The sequence below is a fragment of the Rhinolophus sinicus genome, chromosome X (assembly GCF_036562045.2).
Source record: "Rhinolophus sinicus isolate RSC01 chromosome X, ASM3656204v1, whole genome shotgun sequence".
Lineage (NCBI taxonomy): Eukaryota > Metazoa > Chordata > Mammalia > Chiroptera > Rhinolophidae > Rhinolophus > Rhinolophus sinicus.
Window position 1 is genome coordinate 6,373,624 of NC_133768.1, and position 19,104 is coordinate 6,392,727.

The 19,104-nt window shown below is 47.9% G+C and overlaps 1 protein-coding gene across 1 annotated transcript in view; it reads left to right on the plus strand.

Annotated features, from left to right (window-relative positions):
• DHRSX (dehydrogenase/reductase X-linked) overlaps positions 1-19,104 on the plus strand; it is a 95,793-nt gene that overhangs the window by 21,662 nt on the left and 55,027 nt on the right. Inside the window, exons 2-3 of the mRNA XM_074324076.1 lie at positions 4,802-4,909; positions 9,715-9,783. Coding sequence (XP_074180177.1) covers positions 4,802-4,909; positions 9,715-9,783 — 177 coding nt within the window. The remainder of the gene's footprint in view (positions 1-4,801; positions 4,910-9,714; positions 9,784-19,104) is intronic.

Sequence of the window (19,104 nt, forward strand, 5' to 3'; positions counted from 1 at the left end):
CCCCTCTTCCTGGTTCGTTGGTGGCCACCTTCTCTCTGTGTCATCAGAGAGACAGAGAGAGCAAGAGAGACGCATGATATATGATGGATGGATGGATAGATAGGTGATAGATAGATGATGGATGGATGGATGGATGGATGGATGGATGGTGGATGGATGGGTGGATGGATAGATAGGAAGAGAGAAAACGCTGGTGAGCTCTGGTCTTTTCATCGTCTGTAAGGACCCGAATCCCACCCTCATGACCTCTCTAACCCTAATCCCCTCCCGTAGAATGCCGTCCCGCCTCCAAATGCCATCCTCTCGGGGGTTTAGCATTTGCACACGTGAATTTGAGGGAGGCACACACATTCCATCCACAGCCATGCCCTCTGCCCTTCCCAGGTAGGCGGGAGCAGCCTTACCTGTCTCACTGATTGATTGGTGGGTCGGTCCCTTAGCTCATTCATCGAGTCAGGAACTTTCACTGAACGCCGGCCGTGTCCCTGCCACCAGGCGAGGCAGGGAGCTCCAGACACCTTGTGACAAGGTGTGTGGTCAACAGTAGAGTAGATGAACCTTGCTTTTATAATATCGCTGGGAGAAAGGCGTGTCCCTGTGTCACAGTAGGTGTGACACAAACTGTTGAATGGTGACGGCCTTTGTATGGCACGGGATGCTTTTCCAGAGCGTGGCGCCCACCTGCCTAGGTGGAGAATGAGACACATATCTTGGAGTCGTAAACGTGGTGTATTATTTACTGCTTCCAAGGCGGAGGAGTTAAATCGCACAGACCAGGAGTACTCACATAGAGGGTTGTTCAGTTATACTGCACTGGTTGGTTTAAGGGGTGTCCAAAGTACCAGAAGGACACAGCAGTGTGGACTTCTAAACATGACATCCATATGTTCATTGTCGGTTGTGACTTCCCCGTGCACCAGTCTTGTCCAATTAATGTGCGATCCCTGTTTGGATACCAAGATAGGTATTTGTAAGGCTCTACGGCGAAAAACAAGTATGTGTAAACGGAAAATAATTTATGTTCAATTGGATTTGTAAAAATACAGAAAGCGACAAAGGAGGGAATTAAAATCAAGGTCATTTTCGGTCTCCTTGGTCCTGGTGCAAAATTTCCGGCCATCATCTCTTAAAACACTTTCTCTTCTCCTTCTGTGATGCCAGAGGTGTGAATATTAGGCCCTGGGATGTTGTCCGCACATTTTGGAAGTTCTAATTTTTTTTTTTCTTTAAGAAATATTTTCTCTTGGTCACTTAGTTTGAATAATTGCTATGGACCTACCTTCAAGTATGCTGGTGTTTTTTTTTTTTCTGCCTCAACTGCGTTATTTACCAATGAGATGTTGAAAGAATTCTCTCTCTCTGCTATCCTGTTTTTTTATTTTTACATCTAGTATTTACTGATACATATTATATATTTAATATTTAAATATAACATACATATTTGTATTCAAATAAATATTATATTACTTAGTTTATTAAATAACAAATCATATTTTCAGATACTAAAACAAATATATAAATATTTAATTAAATATAAGTTTACATAAATAAAAATTAAAATATTTACAAATATTAAAATATAAATATATGTTCCATTTATGTTTATATAAAATATACATTTTACATAATATCATTTGCATTTATATATTTCATTTATATTTACATAAACATACTTTTATATATGTTTCATTTATATTTTTTATAAAATGCATGCTTTGTATATATTTCATTTATATTTCTAGAAAATGCACATTTTATATATATTTCATTTATATTTCTATAAAATGTATTTTTATATATTTATACTTAAATGAAATATATGTTATACATACATATTTTTCTTTTTTTTTTCCCTTTAACAGTGCTGTGAAAAGTTTTCTGGGTCCTAAGTGTGCTGTGTAAAGAGAAGGTTGGGAGACCTCTGTTCTAGTCTGTTTTAACTGCTGCGTTTTACCCGTAACCTTGTTTTGAGACGCAAGGCTCGCAGCACTCCTTATAAAGATTTTGTCATTGTCGTTTGGGTTCTGTTGGTAACACTTGGAGCTGTAAGACGTTCCCTGTGGGTAAAGATGCAAGCATGTAGGTGTCTTAATATTACAGGTGTCCTCCCCTTATGCTCGCGGGACGTATTTCAACACCCCCAGTGGTTATCAACCATATAACTATGGTTCTTCCTGAACCTCTCATGTACCTATGAGCCTGTTTCATTTATAAATTAGGCACAGTGAGGGAGTGACAGCAATACCTCATAATAAAATAGAACAATAATAACAGTAGACTGTAATACAAGGTACATGAATATGGTTTTTCTCTTTGACGAGCGATTTGATAACCGAGACGGCTACTAAGTGACACACGAGCAGGCAGTGTCTGCAGAGTGGAGATGCCAGACAAAGGGAGCCGTCACGTCCTGGCTGTGCTGGGTCCGGATGGTGCCACTCAGAGAGGCCCGTGATTTAACACTTAGGAGGTGTTTATGTCTGGAATTTTCCATTTAATGTTTTCAGACTACGGTCGACCGAAACCGTGGTTAGAGAAACCACCATAAGGGAAACCGCCGATAAGGGAGCTGGCTGTCTACAGTCTGAAATGTACCGAGTGCTAAGGACGTACTCAGAACCTGCGCCCTCGCGTTTCCAGGAGGGACACATGGCTGCTAAGAGGAGGCTACAATCACAGCTTGGGAAATTCCTCGTGGATCGAGAGCTTGCTTACCACCTTCAGATACCATGCTTTCCTGGTCTCTCAGGTCTTGTTTCTGTCAAGGGACGGTTGAGTCGGGTCCTCTCTGAGGCTACTTCCTGCAGTGCCATTCTGGAATGTTCCCTATAACCATCCCCTGCCTAAGAGAAGAGCGCTTTCACTAATGCTGTGCCCTTCCCGGGAACCCCCCAAACCAGACACCTCTGTGTGTCTGGAAACTTGGTGGGTAGGCTGGAGGTCTCGTGGGGTCCTGCACTGGAGGTGTTTCCACCAGGAGCACACCCTTTCTGATGGACCTGGTGGTGACAAAGTGTCGGGGCTTTGTCGAGGGCCACTTCTTCATTTTATGAGCAACAGTGTCTGACTGCGGTGATGGCCGCCAATTGAAGGAAAACATATGTTTTCCCAACTTTTGGGGAAGAGTTTCTAACAAGCAGATCCAACCCATCACCTGGCCAGGAGGGGGAAATTGTCACCTGAGCCTGGACCACTCAGGGATGCTCCCCGTTCCCTGCCAGATGGCAGAGATGGGGGACGAGGCTACCCCATGACATGGGCATATCTCAGGATGTTCTCCCATTCTCCTGCGGAGGGTCACATGCTGCAATGAGTGACCTCAATGCTAAAGGGCAAGCTACTGTCTGTCTGCAGGGTACAGCACTCAAACTGACTTTGCTGGGTCAAAGGATAAATGCATATGTAACCACTCTAGATAGTGCCCAGTTTTCCCCCGTGTGTGGGGGGGAGGTGGGTTAGCCATTTTGCACTCCCACCCGTGGCGTATGCGAGAGCATGGACCCCATCACCGTGCCAGAGAAATGTGACGTCAAAGCATTTGAACTTCGGCCAATCTGATAAGTGAGATGGTGTCCCAGTAGAACTTTAATGAACATTTCTCTTACGAGGTGTGACGTTGAGCGTGTGTTTTCAAGGGCCATGTGGGGATATTTTTGTATAAATGGTTACCTTTGCCCTTGTGCTCTGCAGGGCGTTTGGTTTTTTTCGTGATTCGTAAGAACTCTGTACCTATTAGGAGAACAGCCCTTTGAATGTGATGGGAGTTGCACATTTTCTCCCAGCTCATCATTTAGTTTTGACTTTGCGTTTGGTGTTTTCTTCTTCTCGTGCGACATTTTTTTAGTAGTGAAATTTGTCTATTGATTCTCTTCAACTTTGACTTATGATAAGGAAGGCTTTTCCTACTCGGAGGTTAAAAATACATTTATTTGTGCTTTCTTCTCATATTGTATTGTTTAACAGCCCACCCCCACCCCCAGAGTTTCTTTTGATAGGTATTGTGAGGTATGGATCTCATTCTGCCTTTTTCCAAATGTCTATTTATGTGTCTCAAGAGCATTTTTAAAAATGTCCACTGTTGCCACTTTCATCATATGCTAAGGCTTCCAGGGCTGGCCGATTCCGAGCGAGAGGCAGGTACCAGCCAGGTCAGGACAGCCCCCATGCCCCGGAGTCCTGAAATTCTCCACATGGTCAGTCCTCACCCTGCCTCGCCCGGTCCTTCCTGCAGAAGCTGCAGTAAAGATGTGTCCACATTTCCCCGTCTCCTGCCTCCTGATAACCCTGCTACTGCCAAGTGTGACCCTTTGTGACATGGGGTACCCCCTCCCCTGGCAATGGTGAGGCACGAACTCTCTTCATGGCAGTCATCCCTGCTCCGTTGCCCCCTCTCCTGCCTCCTACTTGAATAATAATAAAACCTACACTTTAAAACACAAACACACAGATACACGATGCTCAGTGCTGCCTGAGAGGGTTTCCCCAGGACTCTCGCCGGTGGCTGCAAAGAGTGTACCTTCAGACCTTTCGGTAAATCATTCTGGCAGCGCCTTCCAGCATGTGCTTCCAAAGGCATCAGCAGGGAAGGAGCGAGATTTATCAGGGGCCTCTCAGCAGGCTGCAGTGCCTCGGGGCTAATTGGTAGGCTGCGTCCTGCGTCCGGAACCCATAGAAATCCAGGAGGAACCTCAAGTGTGGAACCACTTCTTCCGTCGGATGCCGTGCTCTCCTGGGGCTTAATCCTTACGGACGTATCATCTGCTGAACCTCACTCTGATTTAATTTTTATTTCCTTCTGCAGTCTTCCCCCCACAACCGGGACGTGTTGCCATAGTGACGGGAGGCACGGATGGAATCGGCTATGCCACCGCGAAGCGCCTGGCAAGACTCGGCATGACCGTCATCATAGGTGACACTTTTTACACTCAGCTGTACTTGGTAGCTAATGGCACCTACACAGTTGTTTGCTTATGGAGGGCTGTCAATACCGGTTTGCTTATCAATAACACGGCCAGAGGCGGGACACATAGGGATCAATATTCAGACACTGAAAAAGAGGGGAAATGTGATGCTCTTTTGGCCGTGAATGTACGTTCTGCATTCATATTGATCATGTGTTTTTTCTGTGTGTGGTTCACTGGAAAAAACAACAATCAATTTGAATTAGTTTGCCAGAGGTGACATGATAAATGTCATAAACCGGGCGGCTTAAACAACACCCATGTATGTCTTCCCGTCCTGGAGGCTGGAGGCTGAGATCCAGGTGCCCCAGGGCGGGTCCCCCTGAGGCCTCTCTCCTGGGCGTGTGGACGGCCGTCTGCTCCCCGTGTCCTCACATGGCCGTCCCTCTGTGTGTGTCTGTGTCCTCATCTCCTCTTCTTATAAGGACACAGTCCTATTGGATCAGGGCCCACCCTACTGACCCCATGTTACCTTAGTCCCCTCTTTACAGACCCGTCTCCAAGGACAGCCTCATTCCGAGGTCCTGGGGGTCAGGATTCCAATGTGTGAATTTTAGGAGGACACAATTCAGAATCTGAACAGGTTTTCAGAACAGCAGCTTCCCCTGCAGCTGTATCCTACAGACATTCTGTGTTTTCCATTCTTCTTTTCAAAAATCTCTGATAGCTTATCTTGGTGCCTAAGTCCTCTTTGAAAATGAAGGGACTCTCTTTGGCTGGAAACATGGTCACAGTTCAGAGGAAGCCATTTTACGTTTGTTCCCATTCCAAGTTATTTGAGGGTAGACTTTTCTGTGGGTGGGGGGGGATGACACGTGGAGATGAGCTTTGACACAACAATGTTGTGTTTCTTAAGTCCTTTGTGGAGATTCCATTTATCTCATACCTTCGATGGTGTCCTTTTTTGTAAAAATTATACTGTCAGTTTTAGGTGATAAAAATGAGTGCTTTCATTTCTGACTTTCTAACCCATTACCCAGGGTCCCTCCTTTCTTTATGTCCCATTCTTTTCTTGACACCCAACTCCTGTTTGAAAATCTCCGCGGGCCATCATTTACGGAAGGGCGAGTATGGATTGGCCACGACGCTTGGGGAGGGGGTGTTAAACACAAATGCATCTCGGTCCTCCCTGGGGAGGGAGTCCAATGCCCTGATTTTGACTCTTCATGCTGGGTTGGTCCTCTGTTGAATCGTTGAGGGCATGACAAGCTTTCCAGGGTTTCCTCTGTGTTGAACTTCTGCCAGTGTCTGGGAAGAAGTTGATCAAACAGGTGTCAGCTCTGCGACAGGACGGGGACTAGTTCCCATCTGACAGCCAGCTGGGCCTGGGCAAGTGGTGGGGAGATGCTGGTGGAGCAGGACCAGGACAGCCCCTCCCGTCAGCGCAGCCAGGAAGGCGGTACCCAGGCTGCTTGTCTGTGTGTCCCTGCTTCCTCCAGGGGAGCCATCTTGTGTCCTCAATTCTTTGGGAAAGGAGGCAATGCTGGAAAACAGGGAAAAAGCCCCATTTTTCTGTAGGTTCAGTGTCAGGCTGGGTTAGGGACAGTGAGGTCTGGATTGATTAAATGGTGATGCGGCCTGATCAGGTAGGTCAGGATGAGGTCTGGGGGGCGAGAGCATCATGAGATCTGGTCGGGTGACGCTGTGAGGAGGGGGGCGGGGAGACACCATGGGGTGGGGTGACGCCGTGAGGAGGGGGCTGGGGTGACGCCGTGAGGAGGGGGCTGGGGTGACCCCGTGAGGAGGGGGGCAGGGAGACACCATGGGGTGGGGTGGCGCCGTGAGGAGGGGGCTGGGGTGACGCCGTGAGGAGGGGGCTGGGGTGACCCCGTGAGGAGGGGGGCGGGGGGACACCATGGGGTGGGGTGACGCCGTGAGGAGGGGGCTGGGGTGACCCCGTGAGGAGGGGGCCGGGGTGACCCCGTGAGGAGGGGGGTGGGGTGACCCCGTGAGGAGGGGCTGGGGTGACCCCGTGAGGAGGGGGCTGGGGTGACCCCGTGAGGAGGGGGGTGGGGTGACCCCGTGAGGAGGGGTCGGGGGTGGGGTGCCACCACGGCGCGGTCTGGGTGTGCCCCATCCCGAGGAGGTCTCGCTCAGCGAGGCGTGCACGGCAGGCAGAGGACAGTGCCCACGTTAGAGCGCGCGTGTGGCGCCCGCGTGCGCAGGGCTGGGGCCGGCAGGTCCCGTGTCCTACGTGATGGCCGTGGGGCCTCCACGGTGGCTCCTGTCAGCACCAAGTGACCCTCTGGCTCCTGTCAGCACCCAGTGACCCTCTGGCGGTCAGTGGAGCGAAGCACTGTCCGCTCAGACCTGGCTCCTTTCCCACCGCGCGTCGGCGTCTGCGTTTCCGTTCTCACCCGGGGTCGTGGGTTTCAGCCTCGCAGGCCCGCCAATCAATCTTCCCTCCTCCCTGTGACTTTGAGGGGTAATTGGATCTGTCCCGAGAGGGGCCGTTTCTCATCGGGCGTGACACTTTGATTCAGAGGCACTGAATAAAACATCATCGTTTGCTACTTGGGTGCGTTTTTATATTAAATACAAAGTAAGAACTGGGTACATTCAATTTCAAATTCCTTAATCCCGAATCTATTAACATCGGAAGAACAATCAGTTACTCGCTGAAAGGTTGAAATGACAAGCTGGGCCCCAGTCACGCACAGCAATGTACTAATAGTGCTGTGAAAACATTCATTTTTCCACGTCCCCTCTGTTCATTACATCTCAGCTCATTGTTTCAAGATATTATTTTGGGGGCGGGTCCTTCTTTCTTCATAAGTCTTAATAGACGGTCACCTAAGGTGTGGACCAGGGGTCAGTACGTTTTCCCCGCTATGGGCCAGGGGATAAATATTTCCATAGGTTTCTCTCCATGATGCGCTCTGACCTCAGAGCAGGAAGGCAGCCACAGCCAATACTTAAAAATGGCCATGGCTCTCGTCCAAAAAAACTTTTTTTCTTTTGTTTTTCAGCATCAGGTGATCAAGTAGTGAGCCAGCTTTGGCTCCCGGTCCATAGCTTGCCCACCTGCTTTGGGTTCAACATACATATATTTTTTTAACAAGTGGAGACGGTCTCTGAAAATGACCTTTGTCAAAAGACGTGACCGTCCATTCCTCTAATACGATGCCAGTGGGGCCGGCCTGCATACAAAGGGTGAGATGCCCATCCAGGGGACCTGGAGACCACGATGGCCACGCCCCGCCGCCACTGTGTCTGTTCCCCCAAATGCAGGAAAAAATATAATAACTGCATCAAGTTCTATTTCTTGAAGGGAACCAAGGTGCAAATTACTTGGCAGCTGTGTCTCCTTGATCCCTGAAACTTTGAACTTTTTCAGAGCAGTGACGGTTCATGGATGCCTTTTGGTTCACCCCCAAAGAGGTCCTTTGCCCTGTTTATCTTGCACACCTCCAGCTGGAGCCAAAAACATTTCCGATTTTACTAGGTTCATTCTACTCTCTTATGTGTTTTGTTAAAACTCTTTGTTGTAAACACTTTTTTTGGGGAAAGTGTTGTGAACACTTTTTTGGGGGAGGGAAGGGCATTCCATAAATTAATTTGGGGGTACTTGTCAAGGACACAGGGTACATTATGCGGAAAAGAATGCTAGGGGACCACAGTAGCAGGGCCCCCTTGTTTCTTAGGTACAATGTGTAAATGAAATAAAATAGATGTAACCAGCCTGCAAAAACGCAGGAAAAGGGATGGCTTGGTGATACATTTTCATCCAGACATGGAGGTGATTCTGTCCTAGAGAACGCCTTGCCAGCAGGGACGGGACCCAGGTGGAGGACCCAGGTGATACAGGCTGGCCCCGCCCCTTGTCCCTGCACCTTCCTGGACAGGTGTCTCTGCTGGTGTCCTCAGGTGTTGCTTCTAATATCCCTCTGTGACTCATCCCTGCAGGGAGTTTCCAGCTTGGCTCACCCTGCAAAGAAGCTGCTAGGCTGCCTGAGGCGGGGAGGGGTGAGGGGTGAGGGGGGGCATTGCTAATGCTCTGGGAACACAGGACCTCCTGAGATACAAGCCCCAATAGGGGCTTCAAATTAGAGCCGTGTGGTCAGAGATGTTTGGAGGAAAACAGCACACCCACCGCACAAACTCTGTTCTCACCATCAGCACGTGGGTCACCTCCTAAGACTTCCAGGAAACCTCACTAACTTGATCAAACCCCAGGTTTCCTCGTCTTTCTTTGAACTGTGATTGACCCCATACACAAACCACCCGTGGCCATCCTTCTAAACTAGCTCCCCAAGGCACACCCGTCCATTTTTACAGTCCCTGGTAACGGAATGACAAATCCCCAGGAATGACAAATCCCCAGTGCGTAATGGGGATGCCCCAAGAGCAATTCGATAGCTCGGGCTACGCAGAATTGCAGGGGGTCACCTAGAGCAAACTTTTTTGGAAACTTGTGTTTCTAGGCTGCCACCATCTCCATGCTGGTGCTGTTCCTGGCTTACCCGTCCATGTTTGTTATACCCTCTTGCGGTGCCTCGTGTCCCTGCAATCACTGAAAAGGGACATGTGAGGGAAATGCATACACTTGGCCCATGCAGGGTAAGGAACATGCGTCTTCCATGGGTAGGTTGGATCGGCCCAAATTGCTGCGATGGGCGAGTGGAGCACCAGAACGAGGGGACAAGCCAGAAGGAGCTCACATTTCCAGACTGCGTTTTGTGTCTCGAGCAAACAAGTTGTTGGTGTTTGCTGGTTTCTGGATGACCTTATGCCTAATTGTATTTCTTTTTAGCTGGAAATAACAAAGCCAGAGCCCACGAAGCTGTGAAGAAGATAAAAGAAGAAACCTTGAATGATAAAGGTACGGGTCATGGTTGGGTGGGTCCCTTCCTCGGGCTGAATCGTGTTCCTCGGAGCTGCAGAGCCCCACTTGGCCGCAGGGACAGGCTGGTGGGAGCGGCCTCAGAGGGAGGGACGGACAAGTGTCTACTTCTTGCACCTATCCTTTGGGTTTTTTGTATCACGACGTTTTACAAAGTATGAAGGAACTTTAAAAAAAATGATTGTTTAAAGAGTAATTCAGCAGAACTCGCTTCTGTTATACAAAGGTTCGTTTTGGGGTTATATGTGGCTGTTTAAAAAGTTTCACTGCTTCACGTGTTCTAACAGCGCTCTCCTTATCGGGGCAGAGAACTTTCCAGAAGGCCTTGTTTACATGCTGTGGAGGCTTCAGTTGTGTAGATTGAGAGTCAGTGCAGAAAGCAGTGGCTGAAAAGGAAAGATCAGTGGTGGCTTTTCTGTGCTGGGGAATGTGCCACTGGGGTCCTCGGTGGGTGACGCGTTGGTTCCAATCACCCTGGACAGTGTGTTACTTCTGGGAGCAGGCACGCTCCTGCTCTCAGAGCTGCTGAGATCACATTTTGGGCTGGGGTGGCAGGGTCCCTGCGTGCGCAGTACAAGTCTTTGGGCCCTTGGAATGGTAAATGGGTGACCGTTGTCAGCACCAAGGTGATATGACTCGTGTCCCAATGTCGGCATTTTCTGGGGAAAAGTGCAAAGCCTTGTCATTGTGTGTCCACAGAGCCAAAACCTCTATTGCTCTTGAGTAATTAATTACCTGTTAATGAAAACTGTCATATTCCGAGCAAACAGTCTTGCTAATTGGCCAAAGAAACAAAAAGTAAACACACAATGGTTTCCTACGGTTTCCTAGGGTGAGTTCACGAACTTAATTGTCTGATATCTTTGCGAACCATACTTTTTGGGTAATCCAATTAACACACATGCTTAACATGTGTCATGAAAACAGAAAAATACTGGCGTTAGCATTCCTGATGGCGATAGGTCATACAGTCTCCAGATAGGTATCTACTGCTCTTTGTCACCAAAGAGAGAATTCATGTCTTGAATGGAGACCTACCTTGAGGGGAGCAGATACCTAGAATTTTTCTTCTACCTGTAGAGTCTGATTTCGTAGAGTGACCCTGTGGGGCTTGGTGAACTTGGAGAAACTTGAGTGAGTGTTGATGGTAAACATTTCTTTCTCCCCTCGCCATGTGTCCTTTTGCTTTGCTTTGTAGTGTTCCTGGCACCCAATTTCTGTGATGAAGCTCTTGACGTGAGTTGGTTGGCCAAGAGTTAATGATTTTCCCAAGAGAAGTCTGAACAATATCCTGGATGTCTGTGCAGGTCCATGCATTTTATTTTGAACGAGGAGGATGCATTGTCTTGAGTGTCTTCCTTATTTGATGTAAAGAGGGTGTATCGTCCTGGTTTTACCTAACATGTCCCTCCTTGACTGTTTAGTTTTTCCTACGAGGCTACAGTCCTTTTTTTCCCTTTCATCTTTAATTTAGCGTTCTGAGCTAGCCCGTTAGCAGGCACTCCACAATACACACACACACACACACACACAGAAGTGATTTCCTCTGAATAACTAGCACGTTTAGAAGGTCACGTGTCTTTTCTGAAGGCACGCAAGGAGGGGCACGCTCTGAGAATTTAATCTGCCATTGCAGCTCTCCCCGAGCTCCTTGTGTTAAAGGCTCATCATTTCCCGGGGTTGTAATGAGCCATTTTAACCTTCTGAGGCACTACGAAGGTGAGTTCTGCGAGAAAGGGCGATTGAATGCCTCGTTTCCTCCTCTGCTCTGTGCATGCTTATATGATTGGGGGACAAAAATCCCACAAGGAAGACATTCTGTGTTCCCCACCAGTCATGTATGGACTGTTGTCACTTGTCACCACGCTGTCGGCCATTCCCGTGTTTGGCCTTGTTGTTTTTCTGTAATTCTTGCGGGTGGAATCATTGCAGGGGAAATCTGTTTTCATTGGTTCCTCTGAACACATCTCCCGATGCTCTATGCTTTTCAACCCAGTAACTAGACACCATCCACATGGTAACCTCTCGGAGAATTAATTGTGGAAATGTTACTTCCATCATTGTTACTCCCCTGGGGGAAACGAAGTAGACTTTAGTTGATGTAGAATATAATTTGTTTTTTTAATGAAACATCAGGTATTATGTAATGATGTTTCAAACGCTTCAATGAGATGCAGAGGTATAGCCATTCCCAGAAGGGTCTTCCGTCTCATTCCAGAGAAAAGGACACAATCGCTATGAAATGTGCGTTGAGGTTCGGGTGTAGAACTCGGTTTGGCCAGCACATGGCCAGTCCTGCACACGTCTGTCCAGTGGGCTGTGCCTGGCAGCCACCCCCTGTCACAACATGTGTGTCGGCCTCTCCTGCCTGTTGTTACCTGTGGGACACGTGCTTTGGGGTACGCGGAACCCATTGCATTGGCAAGTTACAAACCTGTTGAATCCGCCTTCTCGTAGACACGAAACTTTACATCCAAGGGAATCTCCATGAGGTACCTTAATACCTTGAAGATAGATATTTAATTTATTTGTAAGGTTTGCTTGAAGACCTTTTCTCGTGCAGCCAAATGTCAGTGTCTCCAGAGAGCAGGGCGGGGGTTTGCACAGCCCTGAGTATTTGCGTGTAACACCGATCACCCTTCACCCCCATGTAGATAGAAATTTCCAGGTGGGGCCAAGTCTCTTCTGCCTGAGAGACTTCCTTTCATGTTTCTTAACACATTTTTTGCGGGAAACGAGTAAACTCATCATATCGCCTCTAGTTGGAACCGGCAAAAATTTTGCAAAGTAAATAAATAGAGACCTCTTTTTAAACTAAAACACTGAAAGTTTCATAGAAAAATATCAAATAGATCGAAAGATATGAATATTTTACGGAAAGTCTAATTTTGGCGAGAAAATGTCAAAAAAGCCCCGCGTTACGACGCGATTTGGCGGGAAAATGCCCGCTTACAACTTGTGGGTCTGCTCATGACAAATTCACACAACTTGCATTTATCTGAACGTGTCATCTTTTGCCTTCTTTTTTTTCTTATTAACGTATAGTTGACACGCAATATTATGTCAGTTTCCGGTGTACACCATAGGGATGTGACATTTGTATACTTTAGGGTGTGATACACCTAGTACCCCACCTGGCACCATACCAAGTTATTGCAGTATTACTGATGGTTCCTTGTGCTGTGTGTCACATCCCCGTGACTTATTTATTTTATAACTGGAAGTCCCGCCTTAATTGTTCAACGCTGTTTTCAGTGCGTACAGAATTCTGGGTTGGACACATCCCCCGACCCCCAGGATATGAAAGCTTTTGTGACATGCCTTCTGGCTTTCACTGTTTTACATGAGAAGTCAGCTATAATTATTATCAATATTTCTTGACTATAATGTGTCTTTCCCTTCTTTTCTGTTCAATTCTTTTTTTTCTTTTAATGTTTTCAGAAGTTTGATAATATGCCTACGTGTAGTTCCTTTTTTTCCCCTCCGTGTTTATCCTACTTGGGTTTAAAAGGCTCTCTGGGGGTAGGTGGTTTTTTGATGTAATTTGGATAATTTGTAGCCCATTTTTCTCCCCAAACTTTTTCTGTTGTTTTTTTTTTTTCTCCATCTTGTCCTTATGGGTTCACAAGCACACATAGGTTAGATTGCATGACACTGTCTACATTTCGCTGAGCTCTGTTTGTTTTATCCAACTTTAAAAAATTTTTATTCTGTGCTTCAGTTGGATTTCTGTTGACCTATCTGGAGTTAACGAAACCGTTTTTCAGTTGTGCCTAGTATACTTTTAATGCCATCATTGAATTTTTGTTTCCAACAAAACGAACTGTAGTATTTGGTTTCAGGATTTGCATATGGTTGTTTCTTAGTTTGTGTCTCTTTCCTGACGTCCTTTCCGTCTTCATCTATGAACCCATCTTTTCTCGTAGACTCTTCGTAATAGTTATTATACGGTCATTGCCTGCTGATGCCACCCTCTGTTTCATCTCTGGGTCTGTTTCTATTGATTGTTTTCCCCTCTCTTGACTGCACGTGGCATTTTCCTGTTTTCATATCAAGGCATTTTTATTGTGTATTGGACGTCGTGACTGATCCACCATGGAGACTTGTGATTCTGTTGTCTTCCTCTGAAGAACGTAGAGGTTTGTCGCAGGCAATGACGTTTCTTTGGGGACAGCTTGATCTTGGGGAAGGATCCGGTTACGCTGAGTCTATTTCAGTTTTGCCCTTAGGTCTCGGATGGAGCTCTTAGTCTTGACACATTGTCCTTCCTTGCTCATCTCAGGTCTCAGGTGACAGGTCCAAGATGCTAGCCATGCCTTCCAACTTGGGCAAGACTCAGATGTCATCCTGTGTCCCCAGATTTCTCTGCTCTTGTCTTTCAACCTCCTAGCTGTTGTTTTCCTGTAAGCTCCTTGATATCTCAGGGTGCCTCTGCAAGTCAGTCGTCGGCCAAGGGTTTGCTAGGAGTTTCTACTCAGATTTTGGTGCTCTGCCCCATTTGGCCTCATAGTTGGGGGATTGTACCCCTCAACTCTAGTGGCCCCAAACTCTGACCTTTGGCCCCTTGGCCCATCCATTTACTGCTTTCTGCTCGAGTTGTGTCCCTGTGCCCCTTGCAATCTGAGACGAGCCCTCAGACAGGGGTTGGGGGAGGAGATAAATGAGAATTGTCTCTGGGAAGGCAGGATGCGTGGTTCATCTCTGATGAGCTACAGAGGTTAGACTAAGACAGACAGCTAGACGGCTCCATGTTAGAAATGACCATAATTACCGTACAGTCGCCCTTCCCCGTGGTTTCGCTTTCCGTGGTGTCATTGACCTGAGGTCATCTTATAATATTAAATGGAAAATTCCAGAAATAAACAGTTCCTACGGTTTCAATTGTGTGCTGCTCTGAGTCGTGCGATGAAGTCACATGCCCTCCAGCTCTGCCCACAGGGGACATGGACATGGTGACTCATCCCTTGTCCCGTCTCCACGCCCCACCTGTTAGTCACTCATCTCCGTCGTCAGGTCGACTGTCCCGATAGCACAATGCTCGTCGTAATGGCCCCAAAGTGCAAGCGTCGTGATACTGGAAATTCAGAGACGCCACAGCGGAGCTCCACGTGGCTTCCTGTAAATGAAAAGATGGACGGTCTCAAGATAATCAGAAAATAATAAAAATGTATACGCTGAGGTTGCTAAGATCTATGCATAGGATGAGTCTTCTACCTGGGAAATTGCCTAATTCGTAAATTAACCTTCATCGTAATATGTATGGGGAGGAAAAAACACGGCGTCTGTAGGGCTGGGTACTGTCTGTGGTTTCAGGCGTTCACTGGGGGGTCCTGAAAAGGTTCCCCCAGGGGCGAGGGCGGGTGACTCCTAGGGAAGCTCGTGCTGGGTACTTGCTGTGCACTGGGAAATGTTTTAAACTCTTCCCATGTGTGGTCTCATCTGCCTCCCTCCTATGAGGGAGGTGTGTCCCCGTTTTACAAACGAGGAAACCAGACCTCGGAGCATAGAAGGAAGCTGCTCGACTTGACACGCACTTGGTAAGTGGAGAAGTTGGAATTTGAACTCTTACGTCTGGGGAGGAACCCAGAAAGGGAGAGACGCATGCGATGGGGAAAGATGGAGAGAGGCAGGGGACGGCGAAGGAAGAGAGGACACAGCTGAGAGCATCTTGGCAGACGAGGGTTGTCTGGGGGTCTTGTCGGAACCGTGACTCGTGCAGTGAGTGTTGTGTGTTCTGTCCCCAAGGTGATGGGTGACACGCACATGTGGCCTGCAGGTTGCTGTGTGAGCCTGGGTGTGTCAGGACAAAGGTGGCATTGTATGTCTTGGTCAGTGGGAAAAAGGAAGGTTGAAGGAAGCACGATTGATGGTGTCTAGTTGGACGTCTTTCTCGGTTCTCACACACAAGCCGTTATTTTTTTATGGCTGCCTATTCTTCCATCGTCAGGGCAGAGCAGATTGTGTGTCTGGTTTCCCATGGAGGCTCGTGTCTCATCACGGTCCATAATTGGTGCCCTTGGAGTTGAACTTGCAATAGCTGCTCACTTTCCGCCATTTAGGTCTAGTCTGGAAAGTAGAATGAGGCGTCTAAAGATACCCGACGTGTGCTGGCAGACCCGTCTCACTGGTCTCCGGGAATCTGGCACCATCACGGCTGTCTGTGACTGGGCCCTGTCCCTTCTCTGCCCCTGGGTGTTTCCAGGCTGAACTGTTCTTCCGGGATTTGAACCCATTTGGGGAGGTCCTTTTGTCCCCAAGAGGAGTGGCAAGGATGGAACATGCCCAGTGAGGTGGGACAGAGACGTTGCGGCCACTCCCACATTTTATAAAGCTTGAGGGAGAAATGCCTCCCTGCCTAGGTCACTGGGCCACCCGTCTCTGCATGTCCTGAGCTCACCTGACTCTCACCTGGAACTCACCGAAATACTTGGCAGGTCACACCTTGGGGTTGATTCAGCCCTTTTTTCTCCCGCCCCTCTTTTTCATCACCCCACAGCTCGATATATGCCAGTAAGCCTGGGCGTGAGTGGGGAGGGCTGCCCTTTCCGTGTTTGCCATCCGCTCCCTTGGTCATTTGCCTAATCTGATAATTTACCTGCTAGCTGGTTCCCACCTTAGGCTTTCTGGGGCAGACTGGATGCTACAATCTCACCTGACAGAACTAACCCTCCTAATTATTCAGAGCAATTTCCATGGGTCAGCTCGTAAAATGAAAGGAGACAATGCTTGTATTTTTTAAAACAAATTCCTTTGGGGAAACAAGTCCTAAAGAGCTGTCTTACACACAGTCTTTCTCCTTTGCCCAGGGGTGGGTGGACGGCCTCAGCAGGCAGTATCCACTCACCTGGCAGGTATGGCCAGACCTGGCTGTGTCTCTATTTCTATTATTTTAAGAAAGTTTCCTAGACTTTGATTTTTAGCACAGTGTTAGGTTTGCAGAAAATACAGCCCATTATGGCCCGATACCTGCCCCTGCAGTTTCCCCAGTTATTTATTTATTTCATTTTATGAAGCTAAATGTATTCGGTGGAAATGACTACGAAATGTTCTGCTTCCCATTTATTTTTCAGTGTCAGTTGTTTTAGAAAATAATGACACGGAAAAGGAAATTTTTTTGTGTTTTTTTTTTAAATCGTTTTTGGAAAAGACTGAAAATTAATGTCCGTGTCTCTCACGCCATCCTGTTTTTATTGTTCCATGAAGTCTGTTCACGAAGTCTGTTCCATAAATCCTCTAGTTCCCATTTTTCCATGCTCATGTCGCTGAGATTGGAGAGCGACATTACATATTTACGTTTGGTAGTATAAAACTACAACTAAAAGAAAAAGAAAGCACTGAGCAATGTTGCAGACTTCAGTGGCAACAGAAATAGCTTATTTCATGTCTCCCACATGTCTCAAGATGAACCTGGACTTAGCGAGACACATTTGTTACCATTGATGACCAGAGACAGACACGTCGTTATGAAGTGACGTCCACAGTTTGCTGTAGCGTTCACCTTGGTGTTGTACGTTCTGTGGGTTTGGACAAACGCGTAAGGACGCGTGTCCCTCATTGTACGTCGCACAGACAAGTTTCACGGCCCTAAGACTCCCCTGTGCTCTGCCCACTCATCCCCCGCCCACCCCCTTATGCTTTGGCAGCCGCTGCTATTTTCACTGTCTCCATAGTTTTGGCTTTTCCCGAATGTCACATAGTTGGAACTCGCAGTCTGTAGCCTTTTCAGATTGGCTTCTTTTACTTGGTCATATGCATTTAAGGTTCCTCCGTGTCTTTTCATGGCTGGACAGCTCATTTCCTTTTAGCGCTGAGAGTGTATTTTTAGTCAGGACAGAGTCCCATTCTGCGGGAGTGTAAATGCTTGCAAACCAGCACGTCCACGTACAGAGTGGGTTTGCACAGAGGGTGAGTTTCAGCATACAGTGTCTGCACTTCTTACAAGTTCCAGCTCTCATGTTACCTACCGCAAAGGAAGGTCAGGGTCAGGGTCAGGGTCAGGGTCAGGGGTTAGGGGTTAGGGGTTAGGGTTAGGGATTAGGTAAGGATCAGAGTTTTGGGCTTAGGGTTTAGGGTTTCCCTTAGGGTCAGGGTCAGGTTTAGGGTTAGGAGTTAGGGTTAGGATCAGGGTTAGAGCTTGGAGGTTAGAGTTTAGAGTTAGGTTTTAGGATTAGGGTTTAGGGTTAGGGTTTAGGGTCAGACTAGGGTTAAGTTGAGGGTCAGGGTTAGGGTACAGTTAGGGTCAAGGTTGGGGTCAGGGTCAAGATTAGAGCTTGAAGTTTAGAGATGCTCTAGTCTGACGCCTTCCTGTGAGTGGCTGGAGCCCCCGAGGGAGGGTTAAGACCTGCAGGAGCTGAATTCGGCCATTCAGGGACATTTCTCAGTTCCCCTTACGTGGTTGTTGTACGAGTTAATTAGCAAGGAGATTATTAATGGATTTTAACGACACGTATTGTGTGCCCTGTTGAACAGATAAGAAATAATGAGTGATGCTCAAAGAGAAAAACGAGGCTTTGTCAGCGGAGGGAGATATCCTGGCAGCTTTCTGGGTTTTGTCCTCAAAAGAGTGCTCAGGCAGTGGCAAGGTGAGCCCGTCCTGCGGGACTTGTTGCCCCAAAGACAGAGCCCCTGCGGGCCGCTAACACCCGACCTGGACAGCACGTTCCCCAGCTGAGGGCCAAGTCCGCGTCCGGGTCTGAGGTGCAGCTCTTCTCAGTGTCTTCGATTCCTCTGCAAATGCCTTTGTGTTCTGCTGGGGCTCTTAGAAGGTTCAGTCCCGCTGCTGAAGTGGTGGCTGGAGGGAAGTTTTGGGTTGTTGTCTCTGTTTCTCACACTCTAGAACCACACATGCCCCCAGAGAGGGCACGTGCCCTGCGAGGTGCTCACGAGAGCTTCTTTACCTTTGCTTTTTGTTTTGTTTTGTTTTCTGCCAAAGTTGAGGTCGAGTCCACCAGAGTGAATAGTGGGTTCTGGTTGGACTTGGGCAGGACACAGAAGGGGGGTCCCAACAGGAGGCTGCTCTCAGGGCAAGTGGATGCCAGTTCACTTGGGGCACTGAGCCCTCAGACCGCCGTAGGCATTTGCACGTTTTCTTCCCGTTTTTCTTAGCGAGTGATGATGGCAGGGTGGGGTCTTGGGTGGGATGTTGGATGCATCTGTGCAGATGCTAAGGGTGATGAGAGATGCTGTCCTGAGTTGATGGGCGACCCCCACTCCAAATATATCACTGACGGGTAAACAACACGAGGCCCATCCAGATAGTGGACTATTACTCAGCCACGAAGAGGACGGAGAGGCCGCTGC